The 21,777-nt window shown below is 42.8% G+C and overlaps 1 protein-coding gene across 1 annotated transcript; it reads left to right on the top strand.

Annotated features, from left to right (window-relative positions):
* Positions 1-109: 109 nt before the first annotated feature.
* MELTF (melanotransferrin) lies at positions 110-21,743 on the top strand. The gene is made up of 15 exons (XM_063166971.1): positions 110-2,839; positions 5,329-5,483; positions 9,077-9,176; positions 10,533-10,715; positions 11,025-11,181; positions 12,043-12,110; positions 12,770-12,957; positions 13,137-13,317; positions 14,267-14,418; positions 14,826-14,922; positions 15,780-15,974; positions 17,087-17,243; positions 19,224-19,291; positions 19,387-19,574; positions 20,377-21,743. Exons 1-15 carry the CDS (start codon positions 2,794-2,796, stop codon positions 20,653-20,655), a joined length of 2,214 nt encoding a protein of 737 aa, XP_063023041.1. The 5' UTR covers positions 110-2,793; the 3' UTR covers positions 20,656-21,743.
* Positions 21,744-21,777: the final 34 nt, after the last annotated feature.

Below are 21,777 nucleotides of genomic sequence, written 5' to 3'. Positions count from 1 at the left end.
TTTGTCAAGTGTGTTTTTAATTATGATAAATACAAGTGTTGTAGCACTTTAGAATAATTGACCAAGACTGTAAATGAAAATCAGGTGTTAGAGAAACACTGGTGGCCACACTGGGGCAACTGAAGTTACTTTATTAAAATCAGGTTTAAACTTGTGACACAATTATTGCTGGTGTTACCTGGGATGCTAGTGCAGCTTAAGGAAGTTAAAGCTGCTGGTGCATGCCCCAGCAGAGTTTCTGGTTTTCAAGATCTGGGAAATCAGGTGTGTTGCCTTTCTGAGAATTCCTAGCCACGAAAGTGCATGGTGTACTGGATTGATGATGCAGCTTTTGATAAATAATATCATAAATTTTTAAGGCAACTAGAAGTGTACTGTTGTCTCCCTCTTTCAAAGTGACTGATTGTTTGCGGTGTCTTGTGAGACATCTTAAAAGAGTAAATCTAAAAAAACCCCAGAAGTGTATGAATCTCTGTCAAGTCTGCAAACACATCTGAGATCTCTGTATTGTATGCACTTCTTTTTACCTCTTTTTTGAACCCATCAGAAAGAGCCTGTTCAGCTGAGTAGGTCTGTGAGGAATTGCTCTTTCATATGTTGGAGTGTCTGAGTAGCTGTCACCAAACTTTGCCCCCAGGCACTTGTCCTGTAGTACCCAGGTGTCACCAAACACTCCACTCTGACTGAAGTCCACAGCAGTTACCTTGCACAGTTGTCATGAGGGAGTGAAAACAAGTCTTGGATCAAGATCCCACAGGACTCTGGAGTATTTGCTTTGCATTTTTAGTTTTGTGTGTTTCCAATGTTACCTTTGAACACTGACAGAAAAGGTGATTCTGAGAGCCCTGATGCACCTTGTTGTCTTATCTTGTGTAATTGTCAGGGTTTTGTACTATTTAGATTTTCTCTGGGTCTTATCTTTCCAGCATCAGGTGCTGATATATCTTTTGATTCTTGGGTGCACTTTTCTGTGTTTTAAAGTTATGTTTTACAATGCATGTATTTTGCTAAAGGCTTCTAATTTAACAACTAGAGTAATTAGGAAATCCAAATGGCATCACACTGATGTATTACCACTCTTTTGCTGGCCCAGTGAAGGCATCATGGGTTTTCTTCTTGCTTGATAACCCAACTATTTTTAATTGCAATACAGACACATGCTCAATTAAGTATTTGTTACCCTCTATTGTTATTGTAAGTTGTGTTATTTCATTGTTGGCATTTTTTGCTGAATTGTTTTGAAAACTAGGTTAAGAAATTTAATATCTCCTTAAAGCAGAGTTAAGAATGAAATAGGAAAATGATCTGTGAAGTGTGCTCGTGTGGTTGAGGGGACTGTGTTTAGAACAGACCTCCTGTACAAAAAGGCTGCTGCTCTGCCCTCTGAACCATTCCCACAGAGGATCCACAGGGGAGCCCTGGGACCAGATTCATGTTTTACTAATCCTGCCCTTGCAGTCTTAAGCAACTGGTACTAGGACTGTCGTTCTTGTCGTCTGTATATGAATGTAAGCCCTAGTGCAAACATCTGGGAGAGAGGGCTTCAGATGTTAATCTGGCCAGTAGGAAGGGCACAGGAAGGATCTGAGCAATGGGTCCTTGAGAACATTTGGAAATACTCCAGTGACACCAGGTTATTCTTTAACACTTAAGACAACTAAGGGACGATTAATTCCAGATTGTCTGAGGAACCAAGAATCAGAGTTCAGCCATAAGGTTTTGGTTGGGAAGAAAGTCAGGAGGGATCATTCTGTACTCTTTAAATTCTAAACTTGAAATAGCAATTAATTGACTCAGCTGTTGTCGTACAGGTGCTAGTCAGAGTTAGAGCTACGTCCTGCCCACCTGCAGTCAGGTAGCTGATGAGTGCTGCAGGATCCTGCCACTCCTGGCCATACAGGCTGGTGAGGGATGCACAGAGCTGTGTGGCTCATGCCTTTCCTGGATGTGAGGACTCACACCACACAGCCCTTCTGTTTCTGAGCAGCTTTTATCTAAACAAAGTTACAGGCAGCTGCAGTTCATTGAATAATAAAAAATTAATAAAAGGGCAGCACAAATGAGGGTTGCTCTGTGAAGGTTGCACTAAAATTCTCAGCAGCTTTTAACACAGTCACTGTCAGCAGTTTTGATTTTCTAGGACAGAATCCTTCCTGGGCCTTTTCTTAAACCTTAAAATAAGTCAGAATGATTTAGCTGTTTTATAGCAATTGCTATTAAATTTCAGGAAATGTGCACTTAGCATGTGCTGTACCACCTGTAGAGTGTACAGGCTTTGCTGTTGTAAGAGCCTGGGCTTCTGATGATGGCTTTAAGCAATTTGTGACAATGTTGAGAATGTGACTGTCTACTCTGCTAGATAAACTGCTTTGCTTGAATCTCCTCCTGCTCTCTGAGCCCCAGCTATAAGGAATGCAGAAATCTCACTGAGGATGTGGTTCCACAACCCTGCCCCAGCCCCGTGTGCTGGTGTGTAGCCGTTTATTGAATGAACTCTGTGGGTGGTGCCAAGGCAGTAGCCACCTCATTGGTGCCTCAGATATGTTGCAATTTCCAGGTCTGATGGTTTTTTTCCAAGTGTACAGGCAGTGTGAGGAGAGGAATGCTTTCTTTTCCTGTGCTCATTACGAGGTGACGCCTGCCAAGGTGAGCAGGCCTTGTTGAACAGAGTGCATCAGCGAGTGCATGCAGCTGATTTTCACCAAGACCAGGCTGGAGAGAGCACTCTTGCAGGAGCCTTGATCTCTGGGAGTTCTGAAGGCTGAAAAAATCGCAGATCACAAAATTTTCACCATGAAGAGCTCCAGAAGTGTTTTCTATCTCCTCTTCTTTCACACTGGTAAGTGTCATCCAAAAGCTTTTGCTGTGCCATGGGAACTCTGTGTGATGTGAGAGAGCAGAAGGAACCACTCTGAACCACTTCAGAGCCAATCTCACATGGCTAGGAAAATAGAAGGAAGTAATAAGAAAAGCAGTAGAAAAGGCTGTATTGAACACCATGCATATATCTTGACTCATTGGTGTCAAATGTTGTATTTCCTCAGCACTGAATCAATTTCTGGTTCAGTGGTGTCTGTTTTTTACAACAATGAGCAGTTCTATGACACTTTTTAAAAACAGAAATAAGTGCTTAATTTCACTTCTCATGCTCTGTGCAACATGTTGGCTTTTTCCTGTCACTCCCAAATTGTATTGGTGAGTGCTTTCAATTTCACCAGAGGTGTAGGCACTGTTTCTGAAGCACTCTCCAGTTCTTCAGAAAACAAATGATCCTAGTTAATTATTTTTCCCCCCATTTTTTTCTGTTGAAAGCCCTTGACACTGTAGTAGTAGCTGTATAAATAGCCATTTGATGTTACACATTGTAGTGCCATTACTTTGAGGAGTTATTGGGATGTTGGTCAGTGATAGTTCTGGCTGTGTTAGGATTCTGAGCATATTTCAAATGGAAGTTGCCAGCTTTTGCCATTTTAAGCTTTATGTATATCTACTGATATACAGAAGGGCCAAAATTGAGGATAAACTTGGGTTCAGACACTGACCTGATGTTTTAAGCTGATTTTCCTTGGCAGTAGGAAGAGAGGCTAACTGCAGGCCTTGTCTGTGCTCAAGCCCATTTCAGATGGGCTAACTTGTAAGGAAGGAGCTAGGATATTGCCCAGATCTGACTTTCCTCTAACAACAAAATTCAGCAATTTGGAAAGGGACCAATGAAGCCTTGGTTTTGATGAGTGAGAAAAAACCAGTGGATTCATGCTGTTTCACTATTTTGGCTGAAATACAGAGCTAAAGGACTTTATGTTTCAGGTGTATGGCTGATGATTTTTTTATATTTTGTGCTTTACCCCCCTGTGTGTCTGTATGTAAAATCAGAAAGCTGAGGCTGAAAAATGGCACTTAGCATACATACACACTGAGAGGCTGAGTCCCCAGTTTAATTTCTCTTTGCTTATATTTATAAAAAGAAAACCCCAAAATGAAAAACAGGATTTTTCTTCCACTCTCAAGGAATTAATTATGAAAATTTCACCCCGACAGATGAGGTAGTACAAACATTAAGTTTTTGTGAGGTGTATTTTTGCCATGACCTGTTGTAGCTTTCTCCCAACCCTCCTGGTTCTCAGAATTCCTGCAGCTTAGAGGTGGGCAGTTGTTTTTCCTTTTGCTGGCATATGCTGCCATGAAAACTTCCTGTAAGCTTTCCAAGTCTGACTTAGTATTTGTTGACAGCAGTAGTGTTGGCTCTGTGTCACAGAGGAGCAGCAAGCCAAACCCAGTGTTTCACTATTGGATCTTTTGGATCAACAATCTTGTTTAGTCTGCAGCCAGGAAGTCAGAAGATGTGCAGGGAGCACTGTCAGACACTGTTTTTAGCTTGCACAGTCAGATGTGGCATCTCAGCTCCATGGCACTGGGGGGGAAGTAGAGGGCCACTTGGAGGTATTAGAAAACCACATGATAAATGGTTTACAGCAGACTCCAGCTTAAAAATGGAAATTGTAGACAAGCAGTGGAATATTGTGTCCCTGCTGACGAAAATGACCGTGCCTGTTTGTCCCACGCCTGCGTTTCCATTTCACCGCACTGTCTGCGCACGGTGACCTCTCCACACAAAAGAAACCAAGTGTTTGTAGCTTTGGCACTCAGGAGAGTGAGGTTTGGGGCTGCTGAAAGGCACCTTTCTTTGCTAATTAATGGAAATCTCCACTACTCAACTTCAGTCTTTTCATTCATGGCTCTGCCCTCCCCTTTTCCTGACTGTGGTTACGATCTGTTATGAAAGACTGTTTTGAAGGGCCAAGTTTACTTTTCTAGTTTTCATAATAGGCCTAGTGGCAAGGCTTTTGAGCACCTAAGGTTGCTTTTTTAATTCAGACCAATAAGGGCTGGTGCAGGACTCCAGATACTAACTAGCAATACTCAAGACATGAGTTGTCTTTGGACAGTCCCTTTGGTTTTGTAGCATGTCATTTTAAGTAATAGTTTCACATGGTTTTAACTTGATTATGATGGTGTATTCTGCAAGGTGTTTAAAATAGTCTGGATGTCCTGACCAATTCCATGGTACCTGTATTTCTTATGTCAGAAACAAATGTCATTGGATTTCAGTATCTGAGTCTAATCTTCTGGTCAGTCCATAAAAACTTCAGTATTCGTGTTAATTGGAATGAAAGTGGGAATCAACTCTAAGGACTCACAGTGAAGTGAGCCCTGATTTTTTTCTGTTTGAGGGGAGAAGCAGAAGGAAAGTTTGTCTCTGCATGGTAAGCTCTGTTCCAAAAGCTCAGATGGGTTTTGTAATGCTTTCTTTTGGTGCTGTGTTTGCAGCTCTCGGCCTGGAGCGAGTCCGGTGGTGCACGGTGTCTGAACCAGAACTTTCCAAGTGTAATGACATGAGCAAGGCCTTCAGTGAGGCTGGCATCCTTCCCCCTCTGGAGTGTACAGCAGGGGGGTCAGCTGCTAACTGTACCCAGATGATCAAGGTGAGCTGTGAGTGACACCAGGGTCATTAGTTTAATTTCTCCATGTGCCTAATGATAATCCCCTGGCAAGGTGCACTGTTCTATGGTCAGTGTGTGGCCCTCCAGGCAGCTGAGCCTCTGCTTCCTGGCATTCATGGCTCTGACAAATCAAGGCAAATCTTTTTTTTTTTTAAAGCACAGAAGTATACATATGAACTAGAATGTCAGAGTGACCCCATGTCATCTGTTTGGCTGCTCACATGTGGCCAGTCATTAGGAACACAGCTAAGGTCTTAAATATTTCCTCCCAAATAGTAATCTTTGATTTGGGACTTGTGTCAGATTTATTTAGCAGATATTTAAGAAGGGATGGAACTACAAGATGCAGACAGTTGTTAAAGCTGTGCTGCTTAGCCTCTAAGTAGATTGTATTTTGATAAACTCTGGATCAAACTCCCATTTCAGGGTCCTGTTATGGAAATTGCTGTATAAACAGATGAGCTGAGTGTAATCAAATCAAATCTCCCAATACTGAGTACAAGAGAAAGGCAAAGCAGCAAGTGGGGTGAGCAAAGGGCAGACCTCTGTATTAAGCTGTATTAATTCAGCTGCCCAGAGTGTGCTCAGCTTTCAAAAAGAGTCTGCCTCTGGGGAAGGCTTTAAAGACTGTGAACATGTGAATTTGCAAAATGATGTATGCAGAACAATTCCCTCCTTTGGAGGGGGTAGGGAGGTAAAAAGTGGATGCTGGAAGAAGTGTGGAGGCAGGTAATCATGGTTGTCATCACTGGCAGGGTGTGGGGGAAGGGAAGGCTGGCTGTGCTAATAAAGAATGTTCTTTGTAGATATGCCCAGGAACCAGGTTTCTGTGGAGATGCAGCCTCTCAAGGACAAGAGGTTCAGAGGAAGAAAAGGAGATCTGAAAGAACAGTCTGAAGGGAGATGAGGCTGATGATTATGTGGCTAGAAAAAAAGGAGCAGATTTCAAGAACTGATATCTTGTAATTTTTGTCAGTGAAGCAGAATGGTTGTCTGACTCCTAAGACTACCTCATTGCCTCTTGATAAATACTGTTCCTGAGCAGGGGTGTCAGACTGTATTGAAGAATGCTGAGAGCAGATACTGATACAGATGTGGATCTCACCTTGGGAATAGACAGGGCATCGTAATGTCAGATCTTCCCCAAACCACTTGCCTGATCGCTGCCTTGCACAGAGGGAGCTGTTAGATTCTGCAAAGCAGATTATATAAAGGGCTGATGAGTGCCTGATTCTGAAATACAGAACTCACAGAATTGCATTTCCAAACCATTGGAAATAGCAGGCAGGCAGACAGCATGAGTAAGTTGCTTTCTGATAAAATGAATTTTCACTGTAAGGCTTCAGACAAGACTTTGTCCTTTAGATCTCCTTTTTTGCTTTTTCCCCCTTGTACTGATAATCTACTAAATATTCAAGCTGGCCTACTCTGTGTAGGACTGTGTGGAATCCCTGAGTTGGCATCTGCACTGAACTCTGATCCTTGAGGCCAAGAAGGGAGCAAGACACAGGGCCTGAAGGGGCAGATGCTGTTTTGTAACACTGCATAACTTGGACTTAGACCTGTGTATGTGTTAGCACATGGATAAAGGAAAAGACCTTTTTGATTGAAGGTGTGTAAAAATTAAGAAATACTTAAATATTTAACTAGAGAACCTGACAATATTTAATGTGAGCTGATTTTCAGCAGGTCTTTAAAACACTTATGTAGGTAATTCTCAAATGTTGTGACACACATAAATAAACTTCCTCTGGAAATAATTAAGAGAGGATTACCATCACAGGTACACTTACTAAAAAATTGTAGGTGAGTCTCATGCTTTTGCTAAATTTATTGGTAAATGCTTGCTGAAAAAAAAAAATGCCCATGCTGCTGTTGATATGTCACCTCAGCAGTAATTGTGTGTTATTGAAAGGAGAGATCTGTAGCCTGAAAACTACTTCATGTTAAAAACAACAACAGACCTGTCTTGTTGTGCTATTTTTACAAAAGCTATTTATCAGAGGCTCTGTGTCTAAACTGAGCTCAAAATTTCTGCTTTGCAGTCAGGAAAAAAAGTGCTATTTCCTATGAAAATATGGTCATACAACATACCTCATGGTTTATGAGGCCAGCCCTTTCCGTTTTATCTGCTCTACTTTTGCTCCACCGCCAATTCTAGAAGCTCATTTTGTTCTCCCTGAGGGTAAGAGCCTTCTGACTCCCACCTCCTCCCCTGTCATGTTCCTCCTAAACCACAGATTGTATTTGATTCCTGCACTGTCCTGTGCTCTGACCCTCACCAGTGGAACATCACATCTAGTTATTCAGAAGGATTGTGTCTGTTCTTTAAGATGCAAATATCTCCCAACACCAAGCCCACTTTAGGTTCCCTTGGATTTGTTCAGCTCTCATTCATGAGAACATCTATTGTTTCAGCTGATTAATGAATATCATTTTTTTTTCTTTTTCAAGCCAAACAAGTAAAAGATTTCAAATTACATGGCAACCTTAAGTCTGGTTTAGATGTCAACATTGATGTATTACCTGTGCTCTCACACAATGCCTTAAAAAATGTTCAAGTTTTTTATGTGGTTCAGCCTGTGGGAAGCTGCTGTGGTGTGCTAGGCAGTGCTAGCCCTGCCCTGCCCATGCTTTGCAAGCTCCCAAGGCATGGAGAAACTAAATGACCCCCTCCAGGGCCAAACCAGAGGTTAAGCAAACTGATAAGAAACTTGGAATTAGCTTAGAAATGCAAAATGTCACCCTGCTGATCATTTTCTCAGCAGTATCTTGTCTGGGTGTGAAATGCCCTCTCCTGGTCCCATGGGCTCAGTACCCAGAGGGAGCTGATTCTGCTGCCAGGGGTGTGTGCCCAGTTCTGGCCCTGCTGTTGGGTACCCCATCCTGTGCTCTCCAGAGCATCCTGCAGCTGTAGCAGCATCCCAGCAAGACTGGTGTTACAGTCACCAGAAAATACCTGCTGAACTGGGCACCTTCCCAAAAGTGGGTGCCTCAGATTTGTATCCTCCCATTTTGAAGTCTTTTTACTTTCCTCCTTCTCAGGAAGCCACCTGCTCCCCCACTCACAAATTACATGTCTGCCTTATGCTGAGCTGCAGGCCAGCAGGCTCTAAGGGTGCTTTGGAGTGCACTTTGGCATTCAGGTTTTGTAGCCCCAAAAAATACTATTTTGAACTATCTGTGTGTGTATGATCTAAAAATGTATCTACTTTATTTAAATCTTCAAGCTTTGAGGCACTAGCTGTAGAATGAAATTTAAAATTGCTGGGCTTTAAGATCCAGCAGAGAGCTACAGCATCCATTTCTAAGTTTCCTTTGCATTATTAAGACTGGTGAAGCCATCATTGTGCAGGGCTGGTTTCTGCATTACTTCTGCAGGAAGGCAATTTTGAAGGTCTAAAATCCCTCTTGGTAAGAGTTGTTCAGAAATTTGTATGCCCTTTAAATATTTGGGAAAAGAAAACACAAATGCATATTAACTAAGGGCCTCTTCTAAATGCATGAGCACTCTGGTTGTTGATAACTACTTATAATTAAGCTTTAACATTTATTCTGCCCTTGTTTCTGCACAGGATGACTTGGCAGATGCAGTGACCCTGGATGGCCGTTGGATTTTCCAGGCTGGAAGGGAGCATGATCTGAAACCTGTGGTTGGGGAAGTGTATGATCAAGGTATATTCTGACTAAGTACCTTTTAGTTTACTTAAAATGCATAAGAAAGGGCTTGTATCCTTCTTGCATTTTATTTGGAGTCTTCTTGAAGACTCTAAGCAGTGGGTAGTGGTCAGGCTCCCTCTTGGTTGCTCCTGCCTCTAACAGACTGTTTGGGGAAACAGGACAGAGGGGACACAGGGCTGTGGCTGAGTCTGTCCTGAAACATTTAGGTCACAGTAGCTGTTCCTGTAATAAATTTGTTGGGTTGGTTTTTGTTTGTTGTTTACTGTCTCTGCTTTCTATGTTCTCTGTTCCATACTTTATAGATTAATGAATTGCTAAGCATAAATCACTGGGTTTATCTCTCAGTCCTATACATTGGAATAATTAGATTTTGTTTTCGCTAATGTATGATAACCTGCTGGAATAAAGGAAGTACCAGATTCTGCTTCTTGTCTGGGTGACCTTAAGCTTTGATTTCCTTTCAAGGCAGAGACAATAACTCAGTGGTGACTTGTCATCCTGACCAAGAGCTCAGTATCAACAGATTTGTGTAGTTCAGAGCTGGATGATCCCCCCCCTAGCTTTAAGATGCAAGGGAGGGGAGAGCTCTGAAGCAGTTTGCTGTCAGTGCTGTCCCATCATTCTATTGTGAGATGGAGCTGGATTTGTTTTGTCGCTGGGTCTTGGTGTTAACTGGCCTAAGGCATCTTCAGAAGTGGCTGTTGGGGTCAGTCCATAGGATCTTGGATCATCTGCAGCAGCCTCCACCCTGTTAAACACCTCATGACTCTGGTGAGGGACCTGTACTTTGGCTTCTCAAAACCAAATGGGCCTCAGGATCCAGAGGCTGACTATCTCCATTAGTCAGGCTATGAGCTCAAATCAGACAAAAGTGGAAGAAATTTAGTGATTTCTGATCTAAATAAAGTCAGATTGAATGACCTTATGATCGCTTCAAACCCTCAGCTCTTGACTCTGAGTTATATTAAACTGTAAAACAAAGATAATGAAATCAGCTGGGATGCTCCAGAGGCATCAGTTGACTCTGCTGTAACAAAATTAGGATCCACTGTGGAATAAATTGTATTGGTATCAATTTAATCCAAATATATTTAGAGTAATAGAAAATTTCTTTCTGAAAGGAACCCCACTTTTAAAGCTGAGTGACCTCCAAAGTTAGAGCAGATTGCCTGTGAACTAAGACAATTCACGCAGAAAAAGTTACGGGGTTCATTGATTCACAGTCAGCAGGGTCTCAGCAAGGGTGTGAACATAGTGGGTAGGGCAGGCACAGGAGTCCAAAAATCAGTGTATGTCACTCTGATGCTGCTGTGGGGCTACTCAGGTTGCTTCTTTCTTCCCATGCTGCAGAGATTGGAACTTCCTATTATGCTGTGGCTGTGGTAAAGAAGAGCTCCAACATCAGCATGGGGAGCCTGAAGGGAGCGCGCTCGTGTCACACCGGCATCAACAGGACTGCGGGCTGGGACGTGCCCGTGGGGCACCTCACTGCCACCGGGCACCTGGCACCAATGGGCTGTGACCTTCCTCAAGGCAAGGCTTGCAGGGCAAACATCCTTCAGCTGTGCTCTCCCAATGGCCTTGGCACCCTCTGTGTGTGTACAGAAATGTGACTCAGCTGCTGCTTTGTTCTTTGACTTGGATGCTCCTGGTAGGATTCTAATGTAGGTCTGATGAAGACTGCAGGGTTTTTGGTTGTTTTAAACTTGGAAACTATCTTTTAAGAAGAAAATAACTTGTGCCTTCTGGATCTTTTTAGAGATGTACTGTGTGGATGTGTTAAAATGAAATTGATCTTGTTTATTCATTGCTAAAAATGCCTCATTCTAATTTTGTGTTTAGCTGTAAGTGACTATTTCAATGCAAGCTGTGTTCCTGGAGCAAATGGTGTGAACTATCCCAAATCCCTCTGTCAGCTCTGCAAAGGGGACTCAGAAGGACAGAACAAATGTGAACTAAATTCCCAAGAGCAATACTATGACTACAGTGGGGCTTTCAGGTAAAAATCATGTCTGTCAATTTTTTTATTGCTGTACCCTCTCCACAGTCATCATGTTCAGGCCTCACTGACAAGAAATTGAACCTACAGAGCTTCCAGTTGATCTTGTTAGAAAATCTATAGTTTTGTTAGGATAGCCATGCTTTTAACCTGACTGATCAAAAGTAATTTTTAACCCACTATTTCAGGTATTAATACCTGAATGTTAAAACCAAATGGATATTTAGCACATATACTGGGCAGGAAAAGCCCACTGCTGTTTGCTTTGTCCAGCAGCTGTTTGGCACAATCTGAGTGTTTCAGCAAGCTTTGCTGGCTTACCTTTCCCAGTGAAACCTGATGATCCTTGGAGCCTGAGAGCTGAGCTGCTGCCCTCCTTGGCTGTTTCAGTTATCCTGCCTCGCTGCTCTGAATTATTGAGTTGCTCTGCCCTCCATTTTTGCACACCAATCTTGATTTTCGTCCTTCCTATCTGTGTGCTGTGTTACAGCTCTCAGGCCCCAAGTCATAGCATTAACAAGGGCAGAATTTGCTTATGAGAAGCACTTGCTGCTCCCTGTGTATTCCCCAAAGGACTGTGTGACTGCCTCAGACACAGAGCTGTCCTGGACAAAGAAGGTCATGGTGTTTGTCCCAGGCAGCACTGAACATGTTGTTCATATTCACCAGATGACAATGATAGTTTTCTTCATGCTCCAACAGCCTCTAGTCTCTGCCTTGAGCAAAACTCTGAGCACAAGGAACTAGGTCAGTCTCTGTGGCTGATGGAACGGAGCACAGAGCCCTCGGGCTGTCAGCTGGCAGTGGCCAGAGCACAGGGGTTTTGTAATGCCTCTTTGTGGTTGCATTTATATTTATTAGGTGTTTGGCTGAAAATGCTGGAGAGGTTGCTTTTGTGAAGCACAGCACAGTGCCTGAATATACAGATGGTGAGTAATCCTGAAGCTTGTTGAATAACAGCTGCAAGGTCTGAAATACAGTGTTTGTAATGACATTGTAATATCAAATCTTTGATGTATTTTGAATTGAGGAATCAGCAAAAAAATGCTATAATACAGATGAAATCTGAAAACAGATGTAGCTTCTGAAGTGTGCACCAGGAGATAGAGAATTTTTTAAAAATGCTTCATAGTTTCAGCATAAGGTGATACGTGGAATCTTAAACTGCTTCTGGAAAGAGACCTTCAAGAGCAGAAACCTCTTTTTATATAGACCTGGACTGTTACATTGCTCCAGCCTTAAAGGGATTCAGTGGAGACTAGGAGAGCATTAACCTGCCTTATCTGGCACTATGTGAAAACTACCTTGAGCATAACATTGCTTTAATATGTCTGACCTAGGGGCGAAAAAACCCCAAAAAATGTTGTACATGATCCTAAACTAGGGATGCTCTTGATACTGCTGCAGACCCCAGCACAGCTCAGTGCAGTCTCACAAATGTTATGGGACTACAGGACCACAAGGATGCACAGGATAGGCTGTGCAGTCAGGAATAGTTCAGAGATGCTCAGGAGATGTGTGTTCTGCTGTACTTGTGCAAGTGAGGTTAGAGCCCCAGCTGATGTGTGTCCCCTTCCTGTGGTTTCAGGGAGAAGCCTTTCCTCCTGGGCCCGGCGGCTGCGCTCTCGGGACTTCCAGCTGCTGTGTAGGGATGGCAGCAGGGCTGATGTGACAGAGTGGAGGAGCTGCCACCTGGCCAGAGTCCCTGCTCGGGCCGTGGTTGTGCGCCCTGACACAGACGGGACAGTTCTCTTCCAGCTCCTCAATCAGGGACAAGTAGGAGACCATTTCTTCATTGCTCCTTTGTGTTCTAGAAGGGCTCTCCCAGCCGTCTAAGCAGACTGAAAATGGGATATCTGAGCTCCTTTGGCTCTGTGGGGTTTGGAGGTGTATGGGATGTCACACATCCCACACAGAGCAATGTGTGACAGGTTCTTTCTTGTTTAACTTTGCAGCAAAGATTTAATGGGGTGGGTGCCAAGTTTCAGATGTTCGACTCTGCCGTCTACGGTGCCCAGAATCTTCTGTTCCGAGATGCCACCACAGAGCTCGTGGCAATCACAGCTCAGAATTACCAGGCATGGCTGGGTGATGAGTACCTTCACGCTATGCAAGCTCTGAACTGCAACCCCAATAGTAAGTTGTCTGTAGATTCCTCTTTATAACCAAGCAAAAAGATAGCTGATAACACAGATCATCTTTATTCTGGTTTATTTTCTTCTCAGTCTTGGAGCGTTATGGAAAGATGCCAGTCTGATCTTTGAGCGTGGGCAAAGGTCATTTTTTGACCTAGAAACAATACTGTATTAACATTTTCCTGTCCAAATTGTCCAACTTTGTCATAAGATGCAGGCATTTTCTACCCTTTCTTGGTGTATGAGAGACATTAATCTGGTAAGCTGCTACTGCTGCCTGGTACTTAATTTCTTAGCTGCTGACAAGGGGAAATAATAATGTGCTGCTGCACAAATCCCCAGGTAGTCTATAAAAATGGATGAATGGATTCCTAGCAGAGGGTTTCCTCCCTAAGCTGAAGGAACCCCTCAGTTGCTCTTTATTGAAGCATTATGGTCTTTCCTGCTATCAGAAGAAAGTAGAAATTACTTGATAGACGTTCTGGGAAAGTCAGAAACACAAGTTGCAAGAATCTTTGCCTTAAGAATCTTAAAAATCCTGGCCACTCAGCAACCCAGATGTGATCTGTGCTGTGGCAAAGCCCCTCACCTTTCTGATTTGTCTCTTCTGGGCATTACTCTGTGACTGTCAGATGTGAGGAAGCTTGTATATTCAGGGTGGCTTTTTGCTGCACTCCACCAATATATTACAGCTGGGTTTAATGGTCAGTAATTGTATTTTGCTGTGAAGTGGTTCCTTTGCTGTGAAGAGGTTTGCAGTGTGGACATGACTGTCATCAGGGAGTGCCCTGGTTCCTGGTCAGGTGTAAGTCTGAGCTGGAGGGATGGGGAGCAGCACAGAAGCAAATATTTTCAGTAACGCGTATGGGACACATGTGACAGTGGGCAGTGTGAATCCTTGTGTATTGCAGAGAAAGTGAATGTAGCATTTGCTTTTCAATTTTGTGCAGCAATGCCAGAAAGCCTGAACTGGTGTGTTGTGTCCACTGAGGAGATTTGGAAATGTGGTGAAATGGCTGTTGCCTTTAGAAAAAAGAATTTGAAGCCAGCAATTCAGTGTATTTCAGCCAAGACAAAGGAAGAGTGCATGGAGCTGATCCAGGTAGGCTGCTACAATCCTTGTGCCATAAACCAAATGAGCAGAAGCTGCTCTCTGCTGGGTAGGTGAGGTTAGATATGTGCACTCACTTTGGTGACAGGCAGGAACACTGGATTTGAAGGGGAGATTCTGTAGCTCAGATGCTCTGGATGAGCCTGAACCCTGATGAACAGTGCTGTGATGAGGGCACTGTTCCCCAGCTAACTCAAGCCTGTGTGTGTGAAATCTCCTGTCCCTGTTTCACTGATGTTTTATCCACATTTGGGACATTTTCTTTAGCAATGTGATGCTCTTCTGCTGTAAGCCTTGCCCTTCAGTGTGCCACAGGTGTGACCATAAAGGTGTCATCATTGTAGCTGGGAAAGTATATGCTGTGTTTTTTCACAGAAATCCTATGTTTTATTTTTCAGAAAAAGGAAAGTGATGCTGTAGTTCTGGGTGGAGCTGATATTTACACAGCTGGGAAGACATATGGCCTTGTACCAGCTGCTGGAGAAAGTTACTCTGGTAAGAAGATCCAGAAATATAAATATTGTTTCATAAATATTTTCCAGGTTGTTTGAAAACAGCACTAAAAACACAGTCTTTTGTTCCCAGCCCTGCTGGGAAAGCTGTTTTCAAAGGAAATAAGAATTATTACCCTCATATTATAGATAGAGGAGTATATGAGATGAGCTTCTACAGTGAGGCTACTTTCATCTGTACTGCTGCAGGACCACGTTGAGTCTAGCAATTTTGAGTCTTGTACCTCTTCATTTGTTTTTTGAATTCTGAAAAAAAAATATTTTCAGTGGAAAAAATTAGTATTCACAAAGTCAAAATATTTTTAAGAGAAGCACAAATACAGAAATTCCATAGTAGATTCTAGTTAGAAGCAAATTCTTCCTGTCAGTGTGGCTGCTTCAGTCACTGATTGAAAGAGGGCTTGTGTCCACAGTGTCACTAAGGCAGAATTCAAATTTGCTGCAAAATTCATAGAACTTTTAATGTAGGTTTGAAGTTTTCACATAAAAATAACTTCTTGAAGCAGATTTGCTGAGTTACTTATGCCCTGAATGTTATTTTTCAGTGATGTGTTTATAAGGGCTGGTGGGAACAAGAACAATTTCATCATCTTGTCTGTAGATTATTCAGCTCGGGTGTAAGCAGCAGCAGCTTACAGACCAGAGGTGAATGCAGCAGTGTGAGGCAGTAGAAGTGAAGAGTAATTCCATGTACATCCCTGCTGCCTGACTAGCAGATTGTTGGTGCAATTGAAGTTGCCACCATATAAGTGTAATGGATGCACAGATGATCACTAACCTGTGGGAATGCATAAGGGAAGCTGTAATGTGTTCTCTGGTTTTTTCTGTTTATTTTACAAGCTGATGACAGCAGCAATGCATACTATGCTGTGGTGTTAGTGAAACGAAATCTGTCCAATGCATTCACCATCAGTGACCTGAGAGGGAAGAAGTCCTGCCACACAGGCCTGGGGAGAAATGCTGGATGGAATATTCCCATTGGTGTACTAATTAAGAGGGGGATTATTAAGAACAGAGACTGTAATATTCCTCAAGGTAAGACAACATTAATACATTTCAAAAATATAGTAATAGTCTAATGATAAACTTGAATTAGGGAAGTGGTTTTGATATTTCATAGATCTATATTAATCATATCTGTTTGTGAAGGGGTATTGTGTTTTTAATATAATGATTTGAAATTTTAATTTTGCCACCAGTGTGGACTAGTGGAGGGGTCTGAGAATGTTACATGTAACACGAAAGTATTCCTTTCCTTTATCACAAAATAATTGGCTAATTTAGGTTGGAAGGGACATTTTAAGGTCATCTATTCCAAGCAACTGCATAAAAGGTCTGGTAGTTCATATTGCTCAGGGCTGTGTCCAGGCAGGTTCTGAGTAACTCCTAGGACAGAGATTATGCACAACCTCTCTGGACCCTGTCCTACTTGACCATCCTTGGTACAAAGAATTTCTTTTCTTATATCTAATCAGAATTTTCCTTCTCATCTTTTTGCTCTGCACCCCTGAGAAGGATTTGGCTCTGTCTTCCTGAAAAACCCACCATGTAGATTAAGATAACAATACACTGCCAGTTGTCTTATCTCCAGGCTGACCAAGTCCAGCTCTCAGCCTGGTAAATGCAAGTTGTGTTTCAGCCCTCTGAGCATCCTACTGTCCTTCCACTGTGTCAGCTCTAGACTATCCATGTCCTTTTAATATTGGGAGCTCAGAGTTTGTCACAGATGTCAGAGGAGAGCCTTCACTTCCCTGACTGCTCCCCCAGCACACCCTGTTATCCTGAGCATGGTGATGCATCCTGGTGCCTCTGTCCAGGATTTTATTGCATTTATTTTCAAGCTGCATTAGGTAATGAAACATGTAGCACAATCAGAAAAAGATCTGTAAACATGGACCTCCACCTTCTAATTTTGCTTGCCTTCTTATCTATCACCTAGGAAGCTCTTTGGTTTCATTATGTAGTCAGCTAAATAGTGCTCTAAAAATATTTTAGAAGTTCTAGTTCATGAATTCCAGTAAGGCAGCTATAACTTGAATTTCTAGTGTTCTACTGAAACCTGCATTGGTTATAACTTCTTGATGTCTGCCTTTTTTTGTGAAGAGCCCACACTTTTCATTCCTTATGTTGGCTTTGTCTTTCCCCAGCTGTGAGTGAGTTTTTCTCTGCCAGCTGTGTCCCTTCAGCTGAGCAGGACAATTACCCAGCAAAGCTCTGTCAGCTGTGTATTGGAGATGAGAGTGGAAACAACAAATGCAGTGCAAGTAGCCAAGAACGTTACTACAGCTACAGTGGAGCCTTCAGGTAACTGATAGCCACAGCTGTGACTCAGTGTGTCAGCCTGCCAAAATGCAGGCAGTGCCTGCTTTCCATCCCAGGCAGCAGGCAGAGGTTACTGCTGCTGCAGCAGGTGCCATCAATGAGGTGGGATGTGTGTCCCCAGATGTCCTCACCAGTGCAGGTATGGTGTAAGGCATTGCACTGGCTCGGGTCACAGCCTTTGCCAGCTGCCTTGCACACAGCCAGGTGGGAAAGCAGGGAAGCAGGCACACAGTAGCCAGGATCTGGCTGCTGTAAGTCCCTGCAGAGAGTGACAGGCTCGTGACAGGGAGCCTGGAGTGTGTCTTCACTACTCTGATTCATTGGTGGCTGTTGATGAAGGTAGATTTCTGTACAGCACAAACAGCTGTGGCCAGTGTTGAATTACCAAATCCTCTTCAAAACAAAGTATGTTAAAAATAGAGGGGAGAAAATAATATAAAATGGAACAAATACTTAGTGCAGTAGTGTACATGTACAGATGGGGCTGTACCCAAAGACTGTGAAACTCTTGGATGTGGAAGGAGCACTTCCTTTTCCTGACCTTCACCTCAGAGGTGGTGGTGCATGGAACAGCTGGCAGAAAGCCACCTTTTCCCTGCAGGGAGGAGACTTCAACAGCAGCTGCCTGGTAAATAATGAAGTGTTAGATTTGGATAACTACTTTTTGCAAATCTATTTAGTTGAGTCCAGCTGCTCTGCTGGGTACAAGCCTTGCAGGCAAACTCCAGATCCTCTGCTGTACTTCATGGATGGAGCCAGCTCCCAGTCAGGAGATGGATGAGCAATAAATGCTGTTACAGGCTGCATGAGCCTTCCTCATAATTCTAAGATTCTGCTGTTGATAAAAGTACCCATACAGTCAAACTTTATATGGAGATCACTTTTTATTTTTAGGGGAGAAGGTGCTTAATTCATTGAGGGATGTAGGAAGTTGTAAGTATTTAAAAGGGTAGAATTTGGGTGAAAAAATGGAGGACTGCAGTCTAATACAAGGTAGGGGTAGATCTATCTGTGACACTTAGGTGATCCCCTCTAAAATAAGAATGAATTGTGGAAGGTGATTGAGATGGACTTGAAATTCAGATTTCCAGATTCCTTCAACTCTGGCTGTCTTCAGACTAATTTGATAGAGGTGTGAGAGGCCATTCAGTTTGTGTGTATCCCACTGTCTGGGGCAAAGCAAACTGCATAGGGTACTGAAAAATCTGTTAGGAAAGTTTTTTCTGATGGGGAAATGCACTGAAGAGCCCCACTGAGTCCTTGTTCTCTGTGTGACAGTGTCAGCCACATTGTCCTTTATCACCTTGGATTAGAACTGTTGATGTTAAACTAGGTGCAATTGAAATGCATGTATTTTGGGTAACTGTTATCAGTTATGACTTTCCCTTGTATTTTGTACAGCATAAGGCATGCTTTACATCCATTTCATTGGTTTCATTACTTTGTTTTAGGAAATGCTTCTTGAAAACACTTACAGAATAAGCTACATAGGAAAGGAGGTGGTTTAGGGCCTCTTAGCATGTTGGACTACTTCTGCTTCAGAAAATTGGAAGAAACTTTACTTTGTTCTGGAGCAATACCCTTGGAAATTGAAGTTAGATTAACTGGAGATCTCCAGAATCCAGGGCTGCAAATGCTGCGCTGAATATCACATAATAGATCTCCTGTTTCTTTACTCATTTAATATTGGTCTTTCTTGTTGTTTTTCACATTGCTTTTAATAAATTTTTTCTACTCTATTTCACTCTTGAAATTTGTAATTCAGAATATTTTTTTAATATTTTTTTGCTTTTCTCTCCATCCAAGATTTCTCTGCTTTTTCTTACTAACTTTGGGTCCAGTACATTTGCTTGCAGGAATGCCTGTAAAAAAATTCATTCTAAACCTATGAGTTATTAAAAAAATGTGGTTCACCTAAAGATGCTTTGAATTTAAAGCATTTATATCTTTGACTTCCTTTAGGTGCCTGGTAGAGGATGCTGGGGATGTGGCCTTTGTGAAGCACTCTACAGTGTTTGAGAACACAGATGGTACTTAGTTTTACATGTCTCTTTATTATAATTCAATTATTTTTTCTTGCTTTAAAGCAATCATTGCTTGACAACGATCTGTTTCTTTTTTTCAGGTAAAAACACTGCTAGTTGGGCCCAAAAGTTGAAGTCCAGTGATTTCCAGTTACTGTGTCCAAATGGTGCCCGTGCTGAAGTCACCCAGTTTGCCAGTTGTCACCTGGCTCAGGTGCCAGCTCAGGCTGTTATGGTTCACCCAGATGTCAATGTTTTTGCTCTATATGGACTACTGGACAGAGCCCAGGTACTAATAATCCATGTATTTTTGGGGGCATTTATAAATGGACTAACACAGTCCAAGGATAAAGACAACAGGACCACACTGCCATATCCTGCCTCATGCACTGGCAGCATGTGCACAGTGCACAGCCCTGTTGGGAGTGTGACAGAGAAGGTGAAATACAACCCATGGGACTCACCCAGTAAAACCACCCTGGTGCTCAAGGGATTTCAACCTTTTGCCCAGCCACTGGGTGCAGTAATAAATTCCCTGGAGTTTAAGGAGTTTTTCCATGGCTGCCCCCCATTTCTGCGTTGTGTTAACGCTTTTCCATTCTGGAATTTTCCTTGGAACACAGTAGGACTTTGCTGGGTTTGTTTATGCTGCAGCCATGTCCATGATAAACCATGCAGGCAGAGTGTGCCTGGGTGCCACAGTGAGGTTCCTTCTTCTCCATCCTGAAGTTAATTAATTCAAAATCAAGACTGAGCAATATCTCTGCTAGGCTTCAGTCATGTCTGTAACTCCTGGGCAGCCAAACCCTATATTGCATAACAATATTGAGGCAAGAGAATTTTAAAAAAACTACAGCTCTTTTCCAGATAGTAACTAAAAACACAAAATCACAAATGCTGTTCATGTAATTGCCAGTGGCAGAATTCTGTATCTGATCTACTGGAGCATCTAAAAGCAGACGTGTAAGAGAGATTCTGCAATTGTGTATGAATTTTTCATCTACAAAACGGTTCCTGTCATCTTTCATGTTGGATGACAGGAACATGGCACTTCATCTTGCAAAATGCTGAGAATTTTTCATTATTTTCAGGTTTACTTTGGAAATAGCAGCAATGGAAATGGATTCAAAATGTTTGATTCTTCAGCTTTTCAAGGAAAAGACTTGATTTTTAAGGATTCTGCTGTTGAGATTGTGCCAGTGAAAGAGAGGAGAACATACACAGAATGGCTGGGGAGTGAATATATTGAGTCCCTTGAAGGGATGCAAACACCCCAGTGCTCTGGGGCAGGTAATAAGATAACACAATACTCACTCATGGCTACTGTCATTCCCCTGCTTGCCCTGTGTCAGATACAGGGCTTGGACTAGCACAGTCCAAGTGGGAACTTCCAGGCCACCTCTGCCCTGCCACCTTCTCTTCAGAAAAGCTGCTGTCTGGATAACATGCTGTGCTACCATGTGAATGCCTCTTCCTGCCTCTTTGCAGGGCAAGTGCCAACAGCATCTGCTCCTCAGGGAGTGGGGTAGGGCTGGAAGCTGCCCCTGTCTGTGTGGATGGGGTGGAATTTGGGGCAGAAACCAGCAATACAGTATCAACATGGTTTACAACATCAGTCTAAAAGTGGAGCATCTCTGCCATTGTTGCTGACATTGAACCACCCAGGATTCCCAAGAACTGTTAGATGGATTCTGGGTTTCTGACCTGTAGAAGAATTTCTTGGAAGGCAATATCAAAACTCTTGTCTAGTGAATTCTCTCTCTAGTGGCCTCCTGGCTGGCTATGCTCAGACTCCACATCCCTGCTTTACCCATCCCCCACTCTGTTTCTCCTGAGCTCTGCTGCCACAGAGGTGAGTGACAGAGAATGGACAGGCTGTGAACAGAAACCAGTCCAGATTCTGCCATGGACAGTCTTCTCTACCTTCCAGCAGAAGAAAGTACAGGAAATGTCAAAAATCACTGGATGAAAAAGAAGCCCAGAGAGACTGGAAGGGGGACTACCCTTTGACAGATAAAAGAACAAAGCCAAACGTGAGCATCCACTGAGCTTACTGACTTTCCACACCCAGTGCTCTCATGGCTGGCCAGAGATGTCCTGTGATCTTTGTTTGATGCAGCCTCCATCAAGAACCTCATGACTGTCCTCCTTCCACAGGGGCCATTCCTGAGTGCCTTGTGCATGAAATTTGTATTTGCTGTAGCTGAAACTAAGTACTTCACTTCTGAGTAGCCATTTCTACTGGCTGTAGTATTCAGGTTTTATTTTTATCCATAGCTGCACTATTCACAGATGTTGGTGTGCTGCTGGCAGGCACTGCCCTCCTGATTGTAGAGACCACCTCATGATCCTGGGATGAACAGACATGTAGTATAATAAAAACCTGGTAAAGCCAGATAGCAATCACATAAATAAGTGAAAATAGCAAATAAACATGAAAACTTTAATCACACTTTAACCAGCCTGGTAGCTAAACTTCTGCTTTTTTGGGA

This window comes from Melospiza melodia, chromosome 12 (assembly GCF_035770615.1).
Source record: "Melospiza melodia melodia isolate bMelMel2 chromosome 12, bMelMel2.pri, whole genome shotgun sequence".
NCBI lineage: Eukaryota > Metazoa > Chordata > Aves > Passeriformes > Passerellidae > Melospiza > Melospiza melodia.
This window is presented reverse-complemented; position numbering and strand designations above follow the sequence as displayed.